The 18,885-nt window shown below is 41.5% G+C and overlaps 1 protein-coding gene across 1 annotated transcript in view; it reads left to right on the forward strand.

Moving 5' to 3' along the window:
* LOC127617659 (collagen alpha-1(XXI) chain-like) overlaps positions 1-18,885 on the forward strand; it is a 102,969-nt gene that overhangs the window by 36,445 nt on the left and 47,639 nt on the right. Inside the window, exons 10-15 of the mRNA XM_052089681.1 lie at positions 2,537-2,590; positions 2,676-2,729; positions 5,508-5,561; positions 14,229-14,282; positions 15,200-15,253; positions 16,738-16,791. Of these exons, the coding sequence (XP_051945641.1) occupies positions 2,537-2,590; positions 2,676-2,729; positions 5,508-5,561; positions 14,229-14,282; positions 15,200-15,253; positions 16,738-16,791 (324 nt within the window). The remainder of the gene's footprint in view (positions 1-2,536; positions 2,591-2,675; positions 2,730-5,507; positions 5,562-14,228; positions 14,283-15,199; positions 15,254-16,737; positions 16,792-18,885) is intronic.

Below are 18,885 nucleotides of genomic sequence, written 5' to 3' on the forward strand. Positions count from 1 at the left end.
TCCCGGTTAAGCCTTCTCTTTTCTCAGCATGGAGTTAGACAGCACGCCTCACAAACGAGCGCACGCAACTGGTGCTGAACTACCTAAGTTTGCTCAGACAAGGCACAGCGTTTCCATTGCTCCTGGGGCATATGACATCCTCAGCGGTGGCCGCACTGCTCGGGTTGATGCATATGAGACTGCTTCAGCACTCTCACATACCGTGTGTTCATCTCCTCTTTCTGCCCAAGGTTCCTACGACCCCCTTCTGGGACCAGGTGTTGAACCTGCAAGCGAAGCTGCCCCGGGAGGAGGAAGACTTTGCTGTGTCCGGTGCGTGCTTTGTGTACCTAGGTGGACCGCACACAGAGCTTTAGATGTTCTGAGCAGCTCTTTGTCTGCTTTGTTGGACAGCGGAAAGGGAACGCTGTCCACCAAAAGAAAACGGAAAGGGAATGATTTCACACTGGGCCGTTGACACCATCGCTTTGGCCTATCACACCCAGCCCATTCCTACCCCCTTGCAGGTTCGAGCACACTCAACGGGTAGTGTGGCATCCTCGTGGGCACTGGCCAACAGCACCTCCCTAGCAGACATTTGCAGAGCAGTGTGCTGGGCAACACCCAATACCTTTACGAGATTTTACAATCTCAGTGTTGAGTCGGTCTCATCCCGTGTTCTCTAAGGTCCGAGCACGTACAACTCGGGAATGCGGAACATCTTGCCGGGTGTTCCGCTTGCATATAGCGCCTTTCCCTCCACTGTGGCCTCGAGCACTGCTCTTTTTTTTTGCCCAGGAGAGTCCACTAAACTTGCGCTTCCTGGATGTTCTTCCTCCCTAGCCCTCTGGTCCACGAATTCAGTGGAGGAATTCCCCAACCAGATCCACTATGGACACTAAAATTACTCTGTACTGGAAAAGTCCCCGCTGCCCCCCGGTTGCCGTGTTTGTAGCAAGGTAGGATCTACCACCACGCCATTTCCACATGTGTTCTGAAATCCTGATAAAGGGAACGAGACGTTGTGTCCCCCCGGCAAGGACGCTGAACCGAGCCACTGCAATGGCTGAACCTTATTCTCTGCTCCTCAGTGCAAATCCTGAATGAACAGATGCACTATTCCCTCCCTTTATACCCGTATGTCCAGGGGAGGGACATGCAAATTCTGTCTTCCAAATTCTCATTGGCCTTTTCTCAAGTTCAGAGGTAACTGAGGCCTTCAAGAAAGTCACCTATTGTCACTTCATTCGATACAACGTCTTGTTCCTTCCATCAGGGAACGGAGCTTACAACAGTAACCTAGAAGTTTGTTCTTTTCACTTGGAAAATGTTCGTCAGAAAATGAAAAAATCTAGTAATTACTTATCTGTTCTAACGGAATTAACCCCCACCAAACACATTGGATATTGCAATGTCAGTGGGTGTCATAAAATATCTAAATACTATCAGGTTACAGCTGTTTCCATTCTATAAATGACTGTGTCAAAGGGGGGTTGTCTTCAAGGGGTGTTTGTAGGGCCTACGGTCAAGTTTGCAGTGTTTGCTGCTGTTAACAGAGAATTTTTAGAAATAATTTAGAAGTAGCTAGGTTCCCGCTGCTCATCGATAGCCTCAGTTAGATGTAAATGTAAAAGCATGATGAATGCAGTTTTCAAGACCATTCATGCCATTGGAAAGAAGGGAAGACCTCTTTCAGATTTTGAGTGGATGATTGCATTAAAATACTTGAAATATTTTTTTTTGTGATGTTCAGTTCATCAGCGGTTTGTGAATAAGCTTTGTACTTTTCAGTGGTGCCGTAACCTCATTACCGATTCTAACATGCGAAACAAAGCTTGACTAGTGTAGTCCCAATCTAAAACAAAGGATACTTTTGAGCTGGTTCTTTTTAGTGAATCAATAGCAACAGAGCAACCAGTGTTGTCCAATTCCTGAATGCATTTTCTTTCATCGCCCCAAATCTTTGGAACTGTCTCCCCTTTCACGTGAGGTCTACTCCTTTCCTAGCCATTTTTAAATCTTCTCTCAAATCTTATTTTGAAAAGTTGAAAAAAATCTAGCTTTTAATACAGTTGAATGTAAAGATGTATTTTATCTGTTTCTTTCTTCGGTCTGATTTAAAATATTTGCTTGTTTTAAAATGTTCTATAATTCTATATCAGTGAATGATGTCCATGCAATTACATATATCTTGATTCAAAACTGTAGGTTTCAATTGTAATGGCTGTGGTACTCCTGCCATAATAAATGATTGAATTCTGCAATTCTTGACTTGAGAAATTAAAGTATGGTAAAAAATATGGGATGTAAGGTTATAGACATGTAATGTTTTGCTGACATTGGTGGCTGTTAAATATAATTTGTCAGATACAATTAACTTTATTAACTATAAAAAGTTAATTTCATGTTAAAAATGCAGTAGCACCTATGCATGGTAGAATAACTGAACAGATTATAAGATGGATGAAAGTGTTCTTCCATAATGTTATTGATATTCTGCACTTTTTGCACCACCATGACTCTTCAGGTGCGTCAAATTAAACTTTTTTTATTAAAGGGTGTCCCAGGTTCCAGAGGAAGCCCTGGCCTTCAAGGCCCTCCCGGCAATGAGGTATGGCTGTCAGTGTCAAAAATGGATATGACTGCCCCATAAAGCCCCAAGCAAATCTTGATCAAAGTATTTTTTATTTGAGCAGGGTCCACGAGGAGCTGAAGGCCATAAGGGGGGAAAGGGAAGCCCTGGGGATACAGTAAGGATCCAGCTTTTGTGCCTTTTATCCATTACAATGAACTTTTCCATTGTGCTAGCATATTTAGTCCTAGTCATATTTTTATGTTTGTTTGATGTCCACTAATAATAATAATGAGAATGATTCAGTTTGCGCAAGCTTTTTTCACACATCATATTTGAGTAAATTCCTCATTAAGTAAAATCAAATTAACCTTTAGATAAATATTATAGAATAAAGAAAATGAGTCAGTCTAATTTTATGAATATTACAGAGAATCTTTACTTACTGATCTAAAACAAATAAGTTGTTATGAGGTATTGTCATACTGTTCAAACAATACCATTACCAAGAATATTAATTGTATCATATATAAGACAACAAAAGGAATTTGCAATGTAAGATGTTACTCCAACCTGGTCTTATAGAATCACCACATGGCATATATTACAGTATTTTTCTACATTAGATTAAGTATTTGTGGTATTGTTTACTTAAGCCACGTTCAGACATGCAGCAACTTTACTGTGACGTCACTAGTTGGCATTCCTACAGATGTTGCTTTTATGTTATTGGTGTACTGTACGTCTGGCCATGTTTTCTCAGAGTGTGATCACAGATGAGACATATTGCTGATAAACTAAAATATTGTTCTAATTTGACAAGAAATCAGTTTTCTTGTCCCTAAAAATGTACATTCAGCAGGTGAGAGTGTTTTTATATGAACTGCAACAGTACTCATTGCATCATATCATTAAAGAAATAGTTCACCCCAAAATGAAAATTATCTCATCATTTACTCACGTATATGCCATCCCAGATATGTATGACTTTCTGTCTTCTACAAAACACAAATTACGAGTTTTAGAAGAATATTTCAGCTCTGGTGGTCCATACAATGCAAGTGAATGGGTGCCAAAATGTTGACTCTCCAAAAAGCTCATAGAGGCACGATAAAAGCATGATAAAAGCAATTCATACGACTCCAGTGTTTTAATCCATATTTTCAGAAGTGATATGATAGGTGTGGGTGAGAAACAGATCAATATTTAAGTCCTTTTTGGCCTGAAATTTTTCTACCTGCCCAGTAGGCATGAAAATATGAATAACCAGAATTACAAGAATAAGAATGTAAAAGTGTTTTTACTGTTTCTCAACCACATCATATAGTTTCTGAAGACATTGATTTGGCTTAATGTGCTCTCCGGAGCTTCAAAGTTTCCGCACCCATTCACTTGCATTGTATGAACCAAAAGACATGAGAAATTCTTCTAAAAGTATTCATTTGAGTTCAGCAGATGAAAGAAAATCATACACATCTGGGATGGCATGAGAGTGAGTAAATGATGAGAGAATTTTCATTTTTGGGTGATCTATCCCTTTAATAAGATGATAAAAAATCAAACTCACTCAGATTGACAACAGTTTCTTTTCCACGCATAATTATTTTATATATAAAATATACAAAAGTTTGGAATAATGTACAGATTTTGCTGTTTTGGAAGGAAATTAGTACTTTAGTTCACCAAAGTGGCATTCAACTGATCACAAAGTATAGTCAGGACATTATGTAAAAAAACTGCACCATCACTATTTGAAAAAAAGTCATTTTTTATCAAATCTTGACAGGCCCCATTTCCAGCAGCATCACTCCAACATCTTATTCTTGAGTAATCATGCTAAATTGATCATTTGGTACTAGAAAATCACTTGCCATTATATCAAACACAGTTGAAAGCTATTATGTACATAAGTACATCAGAGTCTCTAGTTTGAGAAATAGACTCCTCACATTTCCTCAGCTGACAGCTTCATTGAATTCTACCCGCTCAACACCAGTTTCATGTACAACAGTAAAGAGAAGACTCAGGGGTGCAGGCCTTATGGGAAGAATTGCAAAGAAAAAACACTTTTGAAACAGAAAAACAAAAAGAAAAGGTCGAGTGGACAAAGAAACACAGACATTGGACAACAGATAATTGGAAAAGAGTGTTATGGATCTTAACCCCATTGAGCTTTTGTGGGATCAGCTAGACTGTAAGGTGCGTGAGAAGTGCCCGACAAGACAGTCTCGTCTATGGCACGTGATACTGGAAGTGTGGGGTGTAATGTCACCTGAGTATCTGGACAAACCAACAGCTAGAATGCCAAAGATCTGCAAAGCTGTTATTGCTGCACATGGAGGATTTTTTTTAATGAGAACTCTCTGGAGTAGTTTAAAAGGTTCTGAATTATTTTTACAAATTGTAATAGTCATTTTTCACATTATTAATGTCCTGACTATTTATTGTGATTAGTTGAATGCCACGTGAATAAAAGTACCAATTTATTTCCATAATAGCAAAATCTGTACATTATTCCAAATATTTGGTCACAGACAAAACATTTTAGAACAGCAAGATTTCTCACAGAAAAATTAACTTCTCTGTCTTATCTGTACTCAACGCCATATGATGGATGACTAGATCTCCACTTACACCGTCTTTACTCCTATTGGCTGTCGCTGCCAAAAGTCACTCTCCAAGTCATTGGACCATGCCCACATCTATCAGCCAGTGGTCGCTGTAGCTCATGTCGCCGGAAGTCACCAGCTCTCATTAAAAATGAATGAGATCATGTCGCTTTGTCTGGGTTTTGCAGCATAATTTTGAACTCTGTTTTCGACATGCTTGAATTGAGTACAAATTTTGAATTAGTTTAATCATATCTGAACCTACTTAAGCAATGTAGAAACTTTGAACCACTTAATTTTCTGAACAACGCTGTTTTCAGTGTGTTTGTCTGTTTGTTTTTCCTTAGGGTGAGAGTGGTATCCCAGGCTTACCCGGGCCACCTGGCAAACCAGGTGAAAAGGTCAGTTTTAAAATTAGACATATGTTCAATATATTGATGGTTAAGTAAATAATTGGGCATCGTTGTTTTATCGTTGTAAAATAACATCACTTTCTCTATGTGGGAATATCTTTAGTTTTCTGATGCAGCATCATTCCAAGATGCCTACACAATCCTTACAATTGTCCTGAACCAGAATCAGAGGGAATCTGTAGACTTTTTTGCAAAAATTGTGAGATAGCATATTTAATAAACAAACACGCAAGGGGCAGAGAATGCTCAGAACTTGAATGAGAATGGCGGGTTTTCCAATTCTGCAGAAATCTACAGAGCTTTCTACAGTTCTGCAGCCGCAGATTCTGTGAGGGTCTGGCCATTATCTTCAGAGATGTAATCTTACACACCTTGTGGCATAAAACATGATTGTACATAATTGTAAACAAAAACACATATGATGCATTGTAGCCATGTGGTCAATTTAAGAAGTTTAAAAAATGTATTGTTAAAATGATTAAAAAACAACCACCAATAGTTATTATTAGCCAATAACCTTCCTATAAGCATTCAAATTTTAATTTACTTTAGCGGTCCCAAACTTTTCAGAGTGTGAAAACTCCAGGTTGCTCCGGGGGGATTGGCTCTGTAATAAGTGCACTGTAAGTCGCTTTGGATAAAAGCGTCTGCCAAATGCAGAAATGTAATGTAAATGAACCCCTAATATCTATGACAATTTACCATAGTTGATTCAATCATTTAAATTAATAATCCTATCACTTATGAAAAGGCTTTATGGTTGTATCATTTGTACAGTTATGGTATCAGATAATAATACTGAGGTACCTGATATATGGAATCATTTCCATAATTACAGTATGTAATTATGGCATGAGGCTACATTTCATACATGTCTAAAAAACATAATTTTCATTAGTGAAATGCAACTTGCATGTGAAAATGTTCACACAAATGAAAGATTAATAAGAAATGAATGGTGCTTACCTTAATAGGTGGGCCTACTTGTTTGCACAAAGTAGGTTGCAAAGGGCACCAAAACTTGTATTGTTCTCTTAAACATGCCTAGATGCTCCTTCATTGCTTGAGCTCAGAAATCCATTAGTGATTTATTTATTTATTAGATTTTTATTATATTAATATTCTGTTATTTTTATTGGTTATTTATCACTATGTAGACTGTAGACTACTTGCAGAATGATCATTTTGCACCAATTTCATGGTAATCAAGAACACAACATTCTTTTAAACTGGTTCTTTTAAATGATTCGTTCGGACCGATTCACATTTCTTTGGTAAATCTGTCCATTTTATGGAGAACCAGTAGAATTGTGAGGTGGGTAAAATGCTAAAACCATAATCCACACGCAGTATTAAACAATCCTTTAAAAAAAATGGTTACTGCATCAATGCAAAATATGTCTTGGTTACTGTCGTAACCTCCGTTCCCTGATGGAGGGAATGAGACGTTGTGTCGATGTAGTGACACTAGGGGTCTCTCTTGAGAGCCTCGGTTACCTCTTATCTTTGAGAAAACATAATTTGCATCCCCTCCCTCAGAAATACGGGTATAAAAGGAGCGAAGCATGCGTCTGTTCAGACAGGTTTGAGCTGAGGAGCCGAAAGTAAGTTCCCGGCCATTTCTGCGGCTAGTACAGTGTTGTGGCAAGAGGGACACAATGTATTGTTCCCTTCATCAGGAAACAGAGGTTACGACAGTAACCGAGATGTTCCCCTTCTGTCACTTACTCAACATTGTGTCGATGTAGTGACACTAGGGGTCCCTATTTAAAAACGCCACAATAAATAAATAAATTGATCAATTGTCACACATTATACATACATTTCTGCATATACATGGTGAAATTATTTATTTTTCACATATCGGGTCAGAGTACAGGGTCAGCCATGATACGGCACCCCTGGAGCAGATAGGTTCAAGGGCCTTGCTCAAGGGCCCAACAGTGGTGTCTTGGTGGTGTTGGGGCTTGAACCCCTGACCTTCTGGTCAGTAACCCAGAGCCTTAACCGCCTTAACCACCACTGCCCTGAACCTGAATACTGAACCGTATTACGTGGACTGCTGATACAGGTGCAAGCAAGCTGCTGTATGCAAAAATAGCAGATGCATCAGACTGCACGTAACCTTCCCCAATGCTCAAAAGACATCATGTAGTTCCCCACATATCTGAGCGACGTAACTAGCATGGGAGCAGGTCGTGCCAGCCGCTGCCTTTTCTCTCTCTATGTTTTCTATTTCCATAGATTGTTAGATGTGGCTGGGGCCATCTAACGCTATAACACACATCTGGGAAAGCGTTCTTTTCCAATAATATTCTTTTGAGGGGAAAAGACCCCACGGAGACAACATCCTGCCCAGCAGGGGAGGTTAACATGTGGAAAAGTACTTCACATGGGCTACATATGGACCTACCACCACACCACATATGGAAGTGGTGTGGTGGTAGGTCCTGCCTCGAAGGGGAGGAGCTATACAAACACAGCGACCAGGGGGCAGAGGGAACTCTGCCCAAGGGAGACGCGGGTCTGCCGGCAGGGGGACCGTACCACGGAAAATACATCACAGGAGATTATTGGAATAATCAGAACCTGTGCAGCACTTGTTCCAGTACAGGCAAGTTGGTGCCTGCAGTGGGTCTGGCTGCGAACTTCCTCCGCTGAGTTCGGAGCCAGAGGGATAGGGAGGAAGGACACCTAGGGTCCGTGACTTGTGGACTTGACTGGGGGAGTAGAGCGCACGTCTTCAACCCAGGGGAGGGGAAAGGTGCTATGCACAAGCAATACACCCGGCCAGCTGTTACGTATTACGGAGTTCTACATGTTTGGACCTGTCAAAACACGGGACGAGACCAGCTCAACCCAGAAATTGTAAAATCTTGCAAAGATTGGGTGTTGCCCAGCCCGCCACTCTGCAGATGTCTGCGAGAGAGGTGCCGTTGGCCAGTGCCCACGAGGATGCCACAATCCACCTAGAGTGTGCTCGAACCTGCAAGGGGGCCTGTTAGGCCAATGCAATGGCATCCATGATCCAGTGGGCAAGTCTCTGTTTTGGAGACAGCGTTCCATTTCCGCTGTCCACTCTCCGCTGAGTGTTACCTGTTGTGACAGAGTGTCCACTGTGGTGTTTAGGTTGCCCGGGATATGAGTGGCGTGCAGCAACCTCTGCTGCTGCTGACTCCAAAGGAGGAGATGGCGGGCGAGTTGCAACAAGCGACAAGAGCGAACGCCACCCTGGCGATTTATATACGCTACTGTTGCCGTGTTGTCTGAACGAATCAACACCTGCTTGCCACGTATTAATGGTAGAAATCTGCGCAGGGCAAGAAATACAGCCAGCAACTCTAGGCAGTTCCCCATTCAGGATCCAGCGGCTGCGTGCCCGTTGCACACAGCGCCTCAGAACCTACTGGGAGGCGTCCGTAGTAACTACGACGCATCTGAACACATGCTGTAGGGGGACTCCTGCCCATAGAAAATGGACACTTGGGACTCGAGTCTGAAGCCAGTGCTGAAGCGGTCTCATATGCATCTACCCGAGCGGCGCGACCGTCGCTGAGGATGCCATATGCCCCAGGAGCCTCTGAAATTTTTTCAGTTGAACCACTGTGCCCAATCTGAACGTACTCATGCACTCACTTGTGAGGCGCGCTGTCATTGAATCGGACTTTAACTACATGCCTAGAAAAGTCATGCTCTGACCCGAGTTGACCCGAAGCCCTAAACTGCTAAGGTGCGTGAGTATCAGGTCCCTTTGTGCACAGAGCAACTGTTGAGAGTTCGCTAAGATTAGCCATTCGTTGAGGTAGTTGAGTATGCGAATGCCCACTTCCCTTAATGGGGCAAGAGCTGCTTCTGCGACTTTCGTGAAGACGCGAGGGGACAGGGACAGACCGAAGGGCAGGACCTTGTACTGATACGCCTGACCATCAAAAGCAAACCGTAGAATGGGTCTGTGACGGGGTATTATTGAGACGTGAATGTATGTATCCTTCAGGTTTACCGCCGTGAATCAATCTTGATGCCGGACGCATGTCAGAATATGTTTCTGTGTCTGCATCTTGAACAGGAGTCTGTGCAAGGCACGGTTCAGAACTTGCAGGTCCAAGATTGGCAGCAACCCACCCGCCCTTCTTGGATACTATGAAGCAAGGGCTGTAGAATCCCTACTCCATCTAGGCTGGAGGGACAGGCTTTATTGCGTCCTTGCGCAGAATGGTTGCGATCACCACTTGCCAGCCTTATGTATGAGTGTGGTGCAGTTTGGCACGTGAAGGCGGAAGGTTCGCATTCATAGGGGCCCAACTGCAAGTGCTCGGTGTCTGATCGCTGTGAGAACGATTTTTTTTTTCATTTATTAAGCACTGAAACTTAGCTTGGTGCAGAACAATCTTAACATTGTAACAGTCACCTCTTTGCCACTTGAACTTGTTAAAAATATTGAATCTTTGTGACACCTGTGCTAAAAACAATCTCAAATCAAATCAATTTATTGTCACACTACCATGTACACAAGTGCAACAGTAGGTGAAATTCTTGTGTGCAGTTCCAAGCAACATAGCAGTCATGACAGTGACGAGACATATACCAGTTACAATAAACAACATACTTACACAACACAATTTACATATCAAATGTACACATACTTACACAACACAATAATTATGTACAATACACACAATATAGAATACACAATATCCAATACAATAAGTAAGGAGTATATGAAATATATATATATATATATATATATGTATATGAAGTAGTATATTGAGGAGAATATGTTGACAGTCCAGTGTGAGATTATAGATTAATAAAGTGCAGTGCTAATTATTTATCCTGATAGATCAAGTGTTCAACAGTCTGATTGCTTGGGGGAAAAGTAGTCGGCTGGTGCGGGTCCTGATGCTGCGATACCGCCTGCCTGATGGTAGCAGTGAGAACAGACCATGACTCGGGTGGCTGGAGTCTCTGATGATCCTCCGAGCTTTTTTCACACACTGCCTAGTGTATATGTCCTGGAGGGAGGGAAGCTCACCTCCGATGATGTTCCTGGCAGTTCGGCACCACCCTTTGCAGGGCTTTGCAGTTGTCGCGGTGCTATTGCCATACCAGGCGGTGATGCAGCCAGTCAGGATGCTCTCTACAGTGCTGGTGTAGAACCGTGTGAGGATGTGGTGGTTCATTCCAAACTTCCTCAGCCATCTCAGGAAGAAGAGGCTGGTGAGCCTTCTTCACAACGGCCTCAGTGTGGACGGACCATGTGAGTTCCTCAGTAATGTGGACACCGAGGAACTTGAAGCTGCTGACTCTCTCCACCGGTGCTCCATTGATGGTGATGGGGCTGTGTTCTCCGTCTTTCTTCCTGAAGTCCACAACAAGCTCCTTGGTTTTACTGACGTTGAGGGAGAGGTTGTGCTCTTGACACCAGCGTGTCAGAGTGTGCATCTCCTCTCTGTAGGCTCTTTCATCATTGTCAGTGATCAGACCTACCACCGTCGTATCGTCAGCAAACTTAATGATGGTATTGGAGCTAGGTGTTGCCACACAGTCATGTGTGTACAGGGAATAGAGGAGTGGGCTGAGAACACAGCCCTGCGGGGCTCCAGTGTTGAGGGTCAGTGATGAGGAGGTGTTGCTGCCCATTCTATCCACCTGACGTCTGCCTGACAGGAAATCCAGGATCCAGCTGCACAGCGAGCTGTTTAAGCCCAGAGCCCGGAGTTTTTCATCAAGCCTGGAGGGCACTATGGTGTTGAATGCTGAGCTGTAGTCTACAAACAGCATTCTCACATATGTGTTCCTTTTTTCCAGATGGGAGAAATCAGTGTGTATTGTAGATGCAATGGCATCATCGGTGGAGCGGTTATTGCGGTAGGCAAACTGCAATGGGTCCAAAGAGGGGGGCAGAACAGAGCAGATGTAATCTCTGATTAACCTCTCAAAGCATTTGCTGATGATGGGGGTCAGAGCAACAGGACGGCAGTCATTTAAGCAAGTGATTGAGGCTTGCTTCGGTACAGGCACAATGGTTGATGATTTGAAGCATGTGGGGACTACAGACAGGGAGAGGGACAGATTGAAAATGTCTGTAAAAACACCAGCCAGTTGATTCGCGCACGCTCTGATGACGCGGCCCGGAATGCCGTCTGGACCCGCGGCTTTACGGATGTTCACCCGTCGGAAGGATCGGGTTACATCCACAACGGAGACGGAGAGTGAACCAACCTCTGTAGAGTCAGCCGCGAATACTCTCTCCGTGAGGGGGGTGTTATTGTCCTCAAAACGAGCATAAAATGTATTAAGTTCGTCCGGGAGAGATGCAGCGGTGTTCATGGCGGAAACTTTATTCCGTTTGTAGTCCGTGATTGTGTTAATTCCCTGCCACATACTTCTAGAGTCAGTGGTGTTGAACTGACCTTCAAGCTTGTGCCTGTACTGGCGTTTGGCTGTACTGATAGTGTTACGGAGGGCATAACTGGCTTGTTTACGCTCCTCCGTGTTAGAAGAATTAAAAGCGGAGGTCCGCGCAGTGAGTGCCGAGCGAACATCGCCGTTAACCCATGGTTTCTGGTTGGGGTATATCCGTATAGTTTTGGTCGGAACAACGTCCTCTATGCACTTCCTGATGAAATGCGTTACGCTGTCAGCGTAAACCTCGATGTCGTCATCATAGGCGGACCGGAACATCTCCCAGTCCACGTGATCAAAACAGTCTTGTAGCGCAGAGTCTGATTGGTCCGACCAGCACTGGATCGTTCTGAGGGTGGGTGCTTCCCGCTTTAGATTCTGCCTGTAAGCAGGTAGAAGTAGAACGGAAGAATGGTCCGATTTGCCAAATGGGGGGCGGGGGAGGGATTTGTAGCCTTCCCGGAAAGGAGAGTAACAGTGATCCAAAACCCGGTCCCCTCGTGTGTTGAACTTTATGTGTTGGTGGTATTTTGGAGCGATTGTTTTGAAGTTGGCTTTGTTAAAGTCCCCCGCAACAATGAACGCAGCCTCAGGGTGCGCGATTTCCTGCTCACTTATACTCCCATACAGTTCCCTGAGTGCCCGGTCTGTGTTGGCTTGTGGGGGGATGTACACAGCTGTGATGATGACCGCTGTGAATTCCCTCGGCAGCCAGAATGGTCGACACAGAAGCATGAGAAATTCCAGATCAGGAGAGCAGACAGACTTGATTAAATGTATGTTCCTCTGATCACACCATGATTTGTTGATCATAAAACATACACCACCACCTCTGCTTTTACCGGAGAGGTCTTTCGCTCTGTCTGCTCGGTGCACGGAGAAGCCCGTGATTTCGATGGCCGAGTCTGGAATCTCCGTAGACATCCAGGTTTCTGTAAGGCAGATAACACAGCAATCTCTTGTCTCTCGTTGGAAAGAGATCCGCGCTCTCAGCTCGCAGAGCTTGTTGTCCAGAGACTGAACATTTGCCAGTAGTATACTGGGTAGCGGGGGTCGATTTGCACAACGTCTTACTCTGATGAGAACGCCGGCTCGTTTTCCTCTTTTCCTTCTGCGTTTCCGCGGCCGAGCAGCCCAGACAAAGGGCTCCGCCGGCGTGTTTGTAAACATTTATCCCAACATAAGTCACTTTTCATGCAAGTCTGACACCATTTTAAATAGATCGAAGTAAACATTGAAACCAAATTTTTCACAAATAACCACTAAGTGCCATAAACATGTGAAACCTACATACCATACAATGTTTTGGCTGTTCAGCTTGAACAGAGAGTGAAACAGGAGCCATCAAATGTTGTGTACCAGATTTGATACACACAGCATTATAGGGTTAAAATCGCTGTAAGAACTCTAATGTTAGACTTATTTGTACATTTAATTTGTTAATACAACACTTACATGTGTGACATAGCCTCAAGCCACTGGTAAAATAGTTACAAATTCTTTCTGCCATTACTAGTATTTTCTTGCACACCACCAGAGATCACCCTGCACACGCTTAAGGGAGTGCGCACCTCCATTTGGGAACTGCTGCCGATCTTCTGTATGTTCAGAAGATATTAATAAAAGTTATTTAGAAGTTATATTTGTTTAGTAATTGTTTGTATTATACCTATTAATGTTCCTTTAATGGTCCTCATTCAAACAGTTGTAGGAAATGAAAGCGTATTCAGACACTTATTGTAAGTCACCATTAAAAGCGTGTGAATGCCAATGCATTAGATAAGAAAAAAATTCAACCAAATTACAATTATTTTAAAGAGGGCTTTGATAAGCACACTTTCCGTGCAAAATATTTCACAAAAAGAAGTTCAACATAAACTTACAACTATTCAAAGTGAAGACATAAAGTGTTCCTAGTTAATGTGATGACCTACTATAGACAACTTGAGAGAAAATTACTTCACAAATCTATTTTCCAGCTGGTACACAAAGTTAAAAGTGGCTCAGAAGACTAGCTAGTTCTGAGAAAAGCTCTAGTATCATTTGATTGCAGATGCCACATTGTTTGATCATTTGTATGTAATAAGTAAGTGTCCAAATACTTTTTGGGGAAACTGTACATCCACAAACTATATTGTAGTTACATCTCATATGAAGCATATTAAAACCTCTTGGAGCTTGTCATTAAGTTAACCTGAATAAGTTCTATAATTTGTGGTGAAAATAAACTACTGAACTTTTTCTCTCTAGGGGTCGGCTGGTATTCAAGGCATTCAAGGCCCACCAGGCAAAGATGGGGAAATGGTATGAATACTTTTGTCTTGGTTCACTTGTCTCCAAACAAAGCATAAATCTTTCACTAGCTATTCCCAGTCACTAGCTGTACCAGGTCTCAAAGACTTCTGGTGATTTCTGGAGTTCGATGCACTTGAGATTCAGGATTAAACATCGTACGTTAGGATAAATGTAGTCACATCATCTTGTCGCCAACATGTTTCGGTTCTAATATATCTGTAAACAGTGGCCTCTAATTTTGCCTTTGTACTATTTGTACTTTGTACTATTTTGGGCATTTTCATGTTTATGAATGATTTAAATCTGGTTATAAACAAAGTTTAAGGATTTTAGGAAAAGTTATGTTTTTTGTCGCTATTTGTAGATCACTAATCAAAAGTAAGCAAATATGTGACACTGATCATGTTTACTCCGTTGAACAAATGGTTAGATTTCTTTGCTGCCAGATAGGTATGAGATGCTCTCATCAGTCATGCTGGATGACATGGATAATCAGGTTTGCATAACTTGAGTACATAATGTCATTAATGCAAAAAAGGGGCATACCAAGGACAATACTAAGGAATTCTGAAATTATTTTCAATTTTTAATTCAAGTTATCACTCTAATTATTAGAAGAATTTTCACTAATGGTCTCAGATTGTTGGAGCCCAATGAATCCATTATTCATCTGTGATAATAATAGCTAGCACAAAATTGGAGATGTTCTTTTAAAAAAAAAAGAATAGTTTTGTCCTCTAACGCACTGATATAATGTTGGAATCAGACATGATGAACCTTGTGTTAAGGGAGATGCTGGTATGGACAAATAAACAATATATTTCTCAAATCTGTTAATGGTTTGAACAGCAATGAAACCTCATTTGTTTGTTTCTGTGTCTTCCAATGCTCTAGTATTGCATTAACAGACATGCCATCTATTTTAGGGAGACAAAGGAAGCGCAGGGCTTGCCGGTTCACCTGGATTTCGAGGACAGTCTGTATGTATTACACTTAATCATTTCTCCAGTTTCATTTTGAGTGATCAGCTATAAAAGTTAAACCCACAGAGACTCATAGATTGAAATTGATGATTATTTGTCCCCTCTTAAACTTATTTTGGGAATCCACTGGTTATAAAATGCATGTTGTTTATGCATACTGTACAGAATCAGTTGGAGCAGAAATGCCACCGCTGGTGACAAAAATGTCCCCAACATTCAGAATGTGTGGACAACAAATACCCACTGAATTCTTCAGTTTTTTTATTTGTTACATCTGATATAGTTCTTAATATAGGACTATAATAGATTATTATCACATGAAATATGAGTTGATGGTGATTTAATTTTTAGGTTAAAAGTTAATAAATGTATCTTGAGAATTTGAATTAATAAATTATTTAAATGTAAGTATTTTACATAAATAGATGTGAGAAAGATTGTTTTATATGGTTAAAAATCTTCATAAAAGGTAAAAAATAAATGCCCCTGAATATCAAATCCAGAGGACAAATATTGCTCTTTAATGACAAAGTTGATTTTGGATACTGATAATGTATTTTGTTTCTGGGTGAATTTTATGGAGAAAAAAAAAATTATAATAATAAAATTGGAAAACACATTTTCCTTTTTTTTTTTTTTTTTTTTACAAAAACTGTTAATAATTATTGCATTTTTGTTAAGGGTATATTTGAAAAAAAAAATTGTAAGGTCATATACAGTATCTTAGATGAGTGTTAAATTAGATTGTAAAGCAATTGTGTCAGTAATAGTGACCATGTGTGACTTCAATTTATTGGTTGGGATTTTGATTCATCCCAGTGACTCGAGTCTTTTGAGTCCAAAAACATTCCTGTATGTTACGTGTTTTGCCAGCAGATGGCAATACATTTGTGGCTTTTATGTTTTGAACGAGTCATTGCATTGAACCAAAAGCACAGAGTCCTTCATGGCCAAAACAAGTCTAGTTACCCTTTTAAAATTTGTGTCTACAGATCTACTAAGAAACTTCAGCATAAGTGTGACAACAATAATGACAACAAAGCATATCTATCATTTTGTTAACTGCAGAGCATGACTTTTTATCAAGCTATACAAGACAAATTATGAGTTTCAATCGTCCTTATGTCATTGTAATGTGTGGTCATCACTCACTTTTATTCGTAATTCATCAGTCCCCTTTTCTTGCTGTTTGAGGTTAATGCTTGCACTTCAAACTAGAGCTCATTGGCTTTGAATAGACAGAACTTCTTTGAAGTTCATGGAAGTGAATGAGAATGTTTAGTTCAAAAACACTGATTCATTCACGAACGAAACCTCACTACTTCAAATTGTACATGTTCTGTCAAAATGGTATTCTTTGATACAGTTTGGAGTATAAGCTAATGTTATATGTAGTTTAAATATAGATATTATTAAATTTCTTTAAACAAGTGTTGCAATCTTGCAACAGAGTTTTTATGCCATTTTTTGTTTTCATCAAGGGTCCCCCTGGAAGAGATGGGAAAGACGGCCTTCCAGGAGAAATTGGTCAAAAGGTGTGTACTGATCTAGTTCTCACTATCAAACATGTTTAATGTCTTCTGTGAACAGTGAACTTAAAAGAGCTCTTTAACACCATTAAAGAGTATTTGCCTAGTCCACTTTAAGGAGGCTACCCAAGATTCTTGTTTGACAGACTTGCATAAAAATACTGAATCTCCTTCTGAAGATACATGAAAAGGTTTGCACGATCACTTCCTGTTTCATGCTGATCTACACTCTTTCCAGACTTATCCTGACAATATGGTTTTCATTAGACAAAGCTGTGGATCAACATCTTGTGCTTGCCTTCATGAAAAATCCTGGATTACTTGCTTAGTTTCAGATCTTTTATACATCCATTACTCTCTGAAAGTTCAAGTTTAGTCCTTTTTCTCAAAGCCAGAGAAAAGAATTGTAGGTATCTACATGTGCTTCCATGTTTAATAATCCTTATGTTGACAAAAAAGAAAAGAAAAAAAGCCATGCTTAAAACTTCTTACTTTTAGACCCAATTGGCTATGCACAAAGACTTTTTATAAATATTAAACATTTGGCTCTGCTAAAGATTTATTAAATTTTTAATCATACCCCTTGCTTTGAGAAACATCAATAAGAGCTGTGGTATAATGGACTGTGCTTGCGAAATAAGAATTTTGGCTCAAAGCGTCCCAAGATTAATTCTGGCCTCATAAATAATAATAATAAATGTCTATTTTGCATTGCCTCATTTGACAGGTCTTTAGAAAGCAGAATGAGACAGTAATAATATCAAATTCAGTGAATGTATTAAAAAAGAAGTTTTAAGATGTACAATATTTATACTATTTCTTTTATGTTTTCTGGACCCCTAGCAGACCCCTGGGGGTCCCCGGACACCAGTTTGAAAAACCCCTGGTCTAGTTCAATTGCATGTCATCTCTCAGTTGTATTATGTGTATGAAAAGATTGCAAACCAAAATTAATATATTTATATCAGGATAGATATAAAGTGAGGTAGGCTAGTTCCCCGTCTGTCACTCACTCAACGTTGTGTCGAATGAAGCGACACTAGGGGTCTTTCTTGAAAGCCTCAGTTACCATTGAACTTGAGAAAAGGCTAATGAGAAATTGGCAGACAGAATTTGCATGTCCCTCTCCCAGACATACAGGTATAAAAGGAGGGAATGGTGCATCTGTCCATTCAGATTTTTTCTTCGGAGCCAGGCGGTTGTGTGTTCAGCAAGCTGGTGTTTCACTACTGTTCCACTCGCCTCTAAGAGCATTGTTGTTGGATCCTACGGCGCATTACCAGCGGCTTTCTCCCTTCTCTGCACGCCAGTGCAATCTACGCCCCTGAGCGCTTTGACAGCATGTCCTTAAAGAGCACATATTCCTGTAAAAGAGTATATTTCCTCTAAAAGAGTATACACATTGGCGTTGAATGTCTTTTTAAAGATGCGTCTTTTTAAAGATGTTTTTCCGCCTTTGTGTAGTTCCTGGATGCGGTAGATATCTCTCCGATTCTGACGTTCATTAGAGCTGCCTCGCATGTCTGGGCTGCGATCACATGCAGATAGCGTTTTATGAATGGTTCATGTTCTCATTGCAAGAAAATAACCATGGCAACGTTGCGGACATGGCTTTCTTTTCTTTATTTCCTTTCCTCACGATTGGTTCCTCGGGTCAGGGTGCCGCTCACATCCACACCCCCCCTGGTTCCTTTCTTCCCGGAGGTGCATGACGAGTTGACGAAGCCGTAGAGGGCACCTTTTACAGCTCTTCCTTGCTCCTCCGCTCTCACTACCCTCGACGGCAGAGTGGCTCCTCACGCTGTCTCCGCCCTGCATGCCATGGCCCTCCTGCAAGGCCACCAGGCCAAGGCACTTAAAGATCTGCACTTGGGTAGTCCTGATCCTGATGTGGTGCAGGAACTGCGCTCGACAACCGACCGCCCCCCGGGCTACGAAGGTCACAGCACCAGCACTCGGACAGGCGACGCCCACACTCGTGGTCCACGAATTAAATCTGTGGCTTAACCTGGTCGAGATGCGGGACCCTGACAAAGCCCGCTTTCTCAACGCCCCTGTCTCCCAGTTCAGCTTATTCTGCAACACCGTTGAAGACTTCAG

Source organism: Xyrauchen texanus, chromosome 24, assembly GCF_025860055.1.
Source record: "Xyrauchen texanus isolate HMW12.3.18 chromosome 24, RBS_HiC_50CHRs, whole genome shotgun sequence".
Classification (NCBI taxonomy): domain Eukaryota; kingdom Metazoa; phylum Chordata; class Actinopteri; order Cypriniformes; family Catostomidae; genus Xyrauchen; species Xyrauchen texanus.